Source organism: Vicia villosa, linkage group LG5, assembly GCF_029867415.1.
Source record: "Vicia villosa cultivar HV-30 ecotype Madison, WI linkage group LG5, Vvil1.0, whole genome shotgun sequence".
In the NCBI taxonomy this organism is placed as follows: domain Eukaryota; kingdom Viridiplantae; phylum Streptophyta; class Magnoliopsida; order Fabales; family Fabaceae; genus Vicia; species Vicia villosa.
In genome coordinates, this window is record NC_081184.1 from 16,590,520 (window position 1) to 16,599,647 (window position 9,128).

Sequence of the window (9,128 nt, forward strand, 5' to 3'; positions counted from 1 at the left end):
ATTTTAATTAAAATTTGTCTTTATTTGAGACACAAAATTTATATTTTCAAATGTCAAATTATTTTCTTTTTCTCACAGGCCACTATCAACAAAATACATATTTTATTTTAATAAACATTTGCCTTTATTTAAAACACAAAATTTTTATTTTCAAATGTCAAAATTTTTATTTTTCTCACGGGATATTATCAGGAAAATACCTTTTTTTTTAAAATTAAAACTTGTCTTTAGTTGAGACACAAAATTTTTATTCTCAATTTGCAACTAAATATGCATAAAAATAACTCTTAATTTATAGTATAATTTTATACTACTAAATAATTTTTACCCGTCCGCACGGGTATATTACTAGTTTAAACTAAAATTAAATCTCCTCCCCCTCTCATTTCATTCCCTCCATTAAAATCTCTAGCTATATTTCCCTCATTTAAATCGAAGCGATCCCAAGAGCAACGGTGCACTTGGAGATGGAGACTGCTCGCGCCATAAGAGACTATATTTCCCAGCTACCATCAGTGGCAGTAGTTACCAAAATGCCTGCCAGAGGGTTGTATCTATTGGATGAATTTCTCATTCTTACCTCATATCATCACACTACTCCATATAAACTCCAATATTATATAACGATAGTGTTCAAACTCCAATATCATATACTACTGATAATGTTCACAGAGACATTACTTCAAACATGTGGGGATATTGTGGAAGACTACAAGCTTCCCCCAATTTTCAATTTCTAGGGTTCAATCTTGTTAATATTCACACCACCTCATCATCTTCTCCAACAAGCTACTACAAGAAACAGTCGCAGATAAGGCCTCTTTTGTCAATTCCAAAATTAGTCAATCATTATAATTTTCTACTTTATTTGCAGGTTGTCAAGTGTATGCAACATTCTATAGTTTATTGGGATGACTTTTGACTCAATCATTTCATTTCAGTTGATTTCTTCTTCTTTTTGTTTGATCAATTTCAGATTCATCTCTCACACTTTGCCCAATTTTCATCAAAATCCAATCCATGTCTTGCTTCTCTTCCTGCTTTTATAGCCGCCGCAAATTCCAACCTGCATCTTCTACTACTGATGATACTGATACTACTAATCCAACAAGGAAGAGGAATAGTGTATATTTGAGTTTCCATGCCATAGATTATTGTAGCTCTTTTGTTTCAAGTCTCCATACGGCTCTTGCTTCAGATTCTGAAATTCTCTTTTGCGCGGACTATGACAGGCTTACAACTACATATCAAGAAAAACCATTATCAGAGTCTTCACTGAATATAATTGGAGAGTGCGAAATAGCAATAGTCATGTTTTCAAAGAGTTATACTAACTCAAGGTTGTGTCTTCAAGAATTGGAAGAGATAACCAAATATTGTCGTACCACACCTGGTCTTATTATTCTGCCTTTTCTCGTAAACATGGAAGAAGGTATGTATGGAAGGGCGTTTCATGATTTTTTGGATAGAGTATGGATAGAGGAAATCTCCAAAGAGGAAGACAAGTTCATGAGTTGGCTAGCAGCGTTCAATAAAGCTACCAAACACTCTACTAGATTACTATATTTCAAAGAAAGTTTCAAAGAAAGTTTCCAAGAAAGTTTCAGGTGATTTTAAAGTCGAAACTTGCATGATTCGAAATTAGGTTATACGATCTTGATGACCTTTTTAATATTACATGTTTTGATTTGATTGTTCAATTAGTAGATTGAAATTCTTTTTTTAAATAGTTGAGATTTTAATTTACACCTCTCACCTTATTAGTTTCTTCTTTCTTTAGACTTATGGCCATGTTGGAGAATTGTTATGCAATATATAATCATTTTTTGTTCATATATTATACAGGAATGAAAGTGAATATATTAAGGAGGTAGTTGAACATGTTACTGCTGTGCTAAACAAGAGAGACGTGTCCAGTTTTTTTTATGGAGAGAGAATAAATTCTTGCACACAAGATGTGATTCAACTATTGAAACAATCAAATCATCCTCTCCTACTAGGGATATGGGGGATGGAAGGGATTGGTAAAACGACCATTGCCCGAACTATTTATGATCTGATTGGTCCTTATTTTGAGCACAAGATCTTTGTCAAAGATATCAGGGGAGTTTGGGAACAAAGGAATGGTTATTATTTTTTGCAAAAGAAAATTTCTGCTATGGACAGATTATTAGAAACAAAGATAAAAATATCTATTACAATGGAATCAGGAAAAGTGTCTATAAAAGAAAAGCTTCAACATAAAAGGGTACTTATTATACTCGATGGTGTTTATAAATTGGAGCAGCTAAATGTTGTGTCTGGAAGTCGTGAATGGTTTGGTCCAGGTAGCAAAATAATCATCACGACAAGAGATAGGCATCTACTTAAGGAGCACGGAGTTGACCATATATACAAAGTGAAAGAATTGGACGAAAGTGAATCGTTTGAGCTTTTTAATTTAAATGCATTCAGAGAAACAACAACTCCTCGAGGGGATTTTGGAGAACTTTGCAGACAGGTAGTTGCCTATTCTGGGGGATTGCCTCCTGCTCTTGAAGAGCTTGGGTCCTTTTTGAATGGAAAGGGAGTACATGAGTGGAAGGGTGTGTTGAGGAGTCTCGAAAGACTTTCCATTCCAGTTCCACAACTACTAAAAGCTCTTGAAAAGAGTTTTAATGATTTGAGTGATGAAGAGAAACAAATATTCTTTGATATAGCATGTTTCTTTAATGGGATGGACCAAAATGATGTGCTCCAAACATTATCCAAGTCAACACAATATGCAACTCTTCAAATAAGCCTCCTTGAAGACAAAAGCCTTGTAACCATTGACGAGAATAACAAGCTTCAAATGCATGTTATGCTACAAGCCATGGCAAGAGATGTCATTAAGAGGAAATCTAGAAATGTGCCTGATCAGGTGAGTGGTAGTGTGTATGTGGAAATCTGTTGGTTCAAAATTGGTTTCACGACCATTACAAGAACCGCAAAAGTTGATTAGTAAAATAATTGAAAATTTGTGACAAAATAAATTGTTGGTAACTTCATAGTTTAAGATGTGTCAGAGACATCAATTATTTTAGCTACAATATATATAAGTTGTGATTTTCATTTTTTACTTTCCTTTGATGTTTCAGCAAAAGAGGTACGACGTGTTCTTGAGTTTTAGAGGGAACGACAGTCGTGTGAAATTCATTTCACATCTGCATTCCTCTCTCCAAAATGCGGGGATTCATGTTTTCAAAGACGATGATGAGATTCAACGAGGAGATCAGATCTCAACATCACTGTTGCGAGGAATTGGAAGGTCTAGAATATCTATAGTTGTTTTGTCTGAAAATTATGCTAATTCAAGATGGTGTATGGTAGAGTTGGAGAAGATCATGGAAATTGGCAAAAGCAAGGGTCTGGTGGTTGTGCCAGTGTTCTATGAGGTGGATCCCTCAGATGTACGTCATCAAGAAGGTCAGTTTGGGAAAGGTTTTGATGATCTTATATCAACAATCTCATTGGATGAATCCACAAAGAGTAATTGGAGAAGAGAACTCTTTGATATTTGTGGCATAGCAGGGTTTGTCCTCCTTGATTCCAGGTTATTTTTATTTTACTATTTTCTTTTATAGAATTGTTTGCAATTCTTTATATTTATAGGCCATGATGGGTAATGATATTTGTGTCTATTTTAAAAATCACTCTTTTAAAGGCTTAAGTTTTAAAATTCTCTAGATATTTATTGAAGTTTTTGAAAATAATAACAAAATATGAAAGTGTGACCTTAGCATTTCTCTTGTGAACATATATATGAACTAAATTTTGTTTTACATGATAAAACTCTAAAAACGAAATCAGTTTTTATATAGTATAAACATGCTTTTTTAGCTTATATCTATTATTTTCTCTATGGTCGATCTCTAGAAATTTCAGAGATAGGTAGGTGTTCCTAAATTATCGAATTTTCCATTTCTAGATTTGTAATGAGTTACTTGTGGAAGCCATGAATCTTTATCTCAAATTTGTCAGTCTTTTATTCTTAACTTTCCTTAACTATACGGATTTGCAGACCCAATACCATGTTGGCTGTACGGTATTATTGAGGTGGCATTTTAAATTAATCACTCACGACACTGTAGGATATGGTGGGTTTGTACTAAAGCAAAATTATGCCGAAGAAGGGTATTTGAGGCTTTCAAAATACTAATTATATTAGTACATGCACGTGAATTTACAAACTTACTAGAGATTCTTAAACTCAACAATAAAGAGTTACACTGAGTCATGCTAAACTTAATTAACTCAACTTCTAATAAATAACAGAAGATTATTGGTTTATCAATGCTTGTGTTTCTTTCATTTTCCATTGCGATGCAGTTTTTTGATTTTTCTTGTAAAATTATGCACATATACTTGCATATAATTCTCCCTCCTCTTTTGACTGAAGCGTATGTTGAAGAATGCTTATATACATACAATTGATCGTGCATCTTATTATTGGTTCATATTTTATAGGAATGAAAGTGCTGATGTCAAGAATATTGTTAGACATGTTACTCATTTGCTAGATAGGACACAATTATTCGTTGCTGAACATCCAGTGGGAGTAGAATCTCGGGTGCAAGCTGCAACTAAGCTATTAAACATTGAAAAATCAGAAGATGTTTTACTTCTAGGGATATGGGGAATGGGGGGTATGGGCAAAACAACCATTGCCAAAGCAATTTTTAATGAAATTGGGAGCAAATTTGAGGGAAGGAGCTTCCTTCTGAATATAAGGGAATTTTGGGAGACAAATACTGATAGAGTTTCACTACAGCAACAGGTGCTTTGTGATGTTTACAAAACAACAACATTCAAGATAAGTGACATCGAGTCAGGGAAAAATATGTTAAAGCAAAGACTCTCCCAGAATAGGGTGCTTTTTGTGCTTGATGATGTAAATGAATTGGACCAAATAAAGGCTTTGTGTGGAAGCCACAAATGGTTTGGTCCGGGGAGTAGAATAATCATCACTACAAGAGACTTGCATCTTCTTAATTTGTGTAGAGTTGATAATGTGTATAAATTAGAAGAAATGGGCGAAAGTGAATCTCTTGAGCTTTTCAGTTGGCATGCATTCAAGCAACCAAGTCCAGCAGAGGATTTTGCTACACATTCAACAAATGTGATTGCTTATTCTGGGAGATTGCCACTGGCACTTGAAGTTCTTGGATCCTATTTGTCTGACTGTGAAATAACAGAGTGGCAGAAAGTTTTGGAGAAACTCAAATGTATTCCACATGATCAAGTACAGAAGAAGCTAAAAATAAGCTTCGATGGTTTAAAAGATGTTACAGAGAAACAAATATTCCTTGATGTAGCCTGTTTCTTTATTGGGATGGATAAAAATGATGTAATACAAATATTAAATGGGTGTGGGTTTTTTGCTGATATTGGAATCAAAGTCCTTGTAGAGCGAAGCCTTGTAACTGTTGACAATAGGAACAAGCTTAGAACGCATGATTTGTTGAGAGACATGGGAAGACAAATAATATATGAGGAATCGCCATTTGATCCTGAGGACCGTAGTAGGGTGTGGCGCCGTAATGAAGTGTTTGATATATTATTAAAGCAGAAGGTAATTACTTATTGGAAAATTTCTTGTACGGTTTAGATATGTTACTGAAAAATACAACAGTAAAGGACGAGAGCTAAACATCGATGAATCAGTTATTAACATTCCTTTGGATTCTTAATTACCAAATGAAATATGAAATATAGTTTTAATTTTTGCTAACTACGAGTTTCAAATGTTAAAACTATAGATTATGTTATGTTTAGCTATCACATATAAAAGCTATTCGTTTTCAGTTTTTCTCATTTTTATTTTTTCAATTTCAGGGAACAAAAGCTTTCAAGGGACTGGCTTTAGAGTTTCCAAAACAAGATATAGTTTGTCTGAATACCAAAGCATTTGAGAAGATGAATAAACTCAGATTGCTTCAACTTGCTGGGGTGCAGCTTAATGGAGATTTTAAATATCTTTCAGGAGAACTTAGGTGGTTGTGCTGGCGTGGATTTCCATCAACTTACACTCCTGCAGAATTTCAACAAGGAAGTCTAGTTGTCATCAAATTAAAACATAGCAATCTCAAACAGATATGGAAAGAGAGCCTGGTACAGTTTCTTTTTAATATTTTGCTTATGATTATTTTTTTACTAATCATATTTTCCTCAAACAGTTCCGTAAATATAATAGTATAACAAATAGTAGGCATGGCATGTTAACTGCACATGTGTAACTTTAATTGACCTCTATACTTCTCTTATTATTCTCCTGTGGTTTTATTTTCTTGCAGATGCTAGAGAATCTAAAAATTCTTAATCTTAGTCATTCTCATGATTTGACTGAAACCCCAGACTTTTCATACTTGCCTAATCTTGAAAAGCTAGTACTCAAAGACTGTCCAAGGTTGTCTATGGTCTCCCATAGCATTGGATCTCTCCAGAAACTTCTTCTGATAAATTTGACAGATTGCACAGGTCTTCGAAAACTTCCGAGAAGCATCTATAAATTAAAATCTCTCGAAACTTTGATTCTTTCAGGATGTTCCATGATTGACGAATTGGAGGAGGACTTGGAACAAATGGAATCATTGACAACCTTGATCGCAGATAAGACTGCTATAACAAAAGTGCCCTTTTCAATAGTAAGATCCAAAAGCATTGGATTTATTTCTTTATGCGGCTTTGAAGGATTTTCCCGTGATGTATTTCCTTCACTTATTTGGTCTTGGATCTCACCAACAAACAATGTGCTATCCCTAGGTCAAACATCAGCATCCATGTCATCTCTTAGAAGTCTTAGTTTGGAGTGTGGCTCAGATCTAGAACTAACTCAAGTTGTAGCAAGAATTTTGGATGTATTAAAAGGCAAAGATTGTCTGAAATTAGAACCAAGTGTAACTACATCAGAGATCTCTGATATGTATGATTCTCCTTCAACCGATGATTCCCTTGCTCTAGTTGGCATTTCGGGGTCAAAGAGTTACTTGAAATCTCTCTTAATACAAATGGGAATGAAATGCCAAGTCTCCAATATTACCGAAGACATTCTTTTACAGGTTTGAATATCTCCCATGTATCTACTTTTAAAGTTAACTAGAATTTTGGTTCCTTACATTTTTCCAAGAAATTATGTCATTCTTAATATTAATTTAGACACCAATTTTGAAGTTTTCAAACTCACTTTACATAAGTAGTATGTGAATTACTCCATGATTAATTCAATCTTTATTGAAGAATTAAATTACAAGCTCAGTACATTTTCAAGAGAAAAAGTACTTTTTTTTCTTCAATTTTTTATGAAACCACTTCAGTTTTATTTCTACTTAAATTACATGATCATATATTTTGAAATAGAATATATAATTTTACATATCAAAAGTAGGGAAGATAAACATATACACAAACTTAATGAATTTTTTCCTTTTATCCTCTAAGTTTTTTAATATTATGATATAAACATTTTGTTCATTATATAGACTGCAGATGGGTTTTCGGATTCGCTTTTTCTCCCCGGTGACCATAATTCCGAATGGTTAACCTTCAGTTGCAAAGGTTGTTCTATAAAATTTGATCTCCCAAAAATGAAGGGGCGTAACTTGAAGAGTGTGATGTTGTTCATCGTATATCGTACTTCATCAGACAACATGACATCAGAAGGTTGCCTAGGTGTGTTGATCATAAACCACACAAAAACAACCATTCAGGCTTATAAAAGAGAGACACTAACCTCCTTTGAAGATGAGGACTGGCAGAGCATAACATCAAATCTAGAACCCGGTAACAAAGTGGAGGTTATGATTGTTTTTGCGGATGGATTTATTGTAGAAAAGACAACAGTATCTCTCTTGTATGATGAATCAATCAACAAAGAAATGGAGCACCACAATACCAGAGATAGGGAGGATGTTATTGTTGTTGAGAATAGAACATAATTCAGGTCAGTGCAACAAGTAGCTAAAATACAGTTTTATGTCAACATGATTTGAGGTGTTGATATTGTAATTTCTCAATGGTTACATCAAATGAGAATGAGGGTTTAGTACTTTCAAATTGATGAAAATTGATTTATATTTTTCAATGATCAACATAATATTTTTTTAGTAGGCAAATATTATAATAAACAACTTTCAAATTGATGAAAATTGATTTATATTTTTCAATGATCAACATAATATTTTTTTAGTAGGCAAATATTATAATAAACCCACTTCCAAAACAAACAGGAGTATAAGGGTTATTCCGCCAATTACAACCCAAAAAAAACCCACTTCCAAAACAGAAAGAGGTAAAAAGATTAATAATGAAAAAAATGTGGTTATTTGTTGTTAGTTGATGATTAAAAATTAATTAAAAAAAATGATGCTATTAATTTGATAGAAAAAAGAGGTATTTTTTGAAAATGTGGGTTAAGAAAAATTAAATAAAATAAAATAATAAGTTAGTGAAATAAAGTTAGCTTTAGGAAAAATTAAAAAAACTAATAACATTAGAAGTTAATGGGATAAAATTATTTTTTGGAAAGTCCTACATTATTTTGATAGTTTTATTTTGTATTAAAAACTAAATTATTCACCATCAACAATACTTAATTATTACATAACAACATCAACAATAATCATAATCATACTAGTTAGCTGAAAAAAATGCAAGAAAATAATAATAATAATAATAATAATAATAATAATAATAATAATAGTAATAATAATAATAATAATAATAATAATAATAAATTAAAAATTCACCATTTATAAATTATTAATGGTGAAAGCTTAACTTCTTTTTTTTTATCATCAAATCCCTTGTCAATATTATATCATCACTTAAATCAGGATTCTAATTTTAAAATACAAAGTCTAAATATTTAAAACCAAATGAAGATTGGAGATTGAATAAAAATTATAAAAAAAAAGTTCAACATTCTTTTTCCTTTTCATGAAAGATATTATAAAATAAATAGAAACACAAAGGTTTTTGATGAAGCATCTTATTATTAAATATTTACATTACATAATTACATGTAAATTTAGCTTGTGGTTGAAGATAGTAAAATTATATGATTACTATATCACATAATAACATGATTACTCAAATATTTAGCTTGTGGT

The 9,128-nt window shown here is 32.3% G+C and overlaps 1 protein-coding gene across 2 annotated transcripts; it reads left to right on the forward strand.

Annotated features, from left to right (window-relative positions):
* The first annotated feature begins 401 nt into the window (after nucleotides 1–401).
* LOC131601412 (disease resistance protein RUN1-like) lies at nucleotides 402–8,129 on the forward strand. 2 transcript variants are annotated; one of them, XM_058873227.1, is made up of 8 exons: nucleotides 403–1,125; nucleotides 1,233–1,607; nucleotides 1,846–2,902; nucleotides 3,120–3,574; nucleotides 4,489–5,593; nucleotides 5,857–6,132; nucleotides 6,315–7,079; nucleotides 7,500–8,128. In XM_058873227.1, the coding sequence occupies exons 1-8, from the start codon at nucleotides 1,085–1,087 to the stop codon at nucleotides 7,953–7,955; spliced, it is 4,530 nt and encodes a 1,509-aa protein (XP_058729210.1). In that variant the 5' UTR covers nucleotides 403–1,084; the 3' UTR covers nucleotides 7,956–8,128. The 2 variants fall into 2 exon arrangements, with proteins under 2 accessions (XP_058729209.1, XP_058729210.1); XM_058873226.1 differs by having other exon boundaries at nucleotides 402–1,607; nucleotides 7,500–8,129.
* The last annotated feature ends 999 nt before the right edge of the window (nucleotides 8,130–9,128 follow it).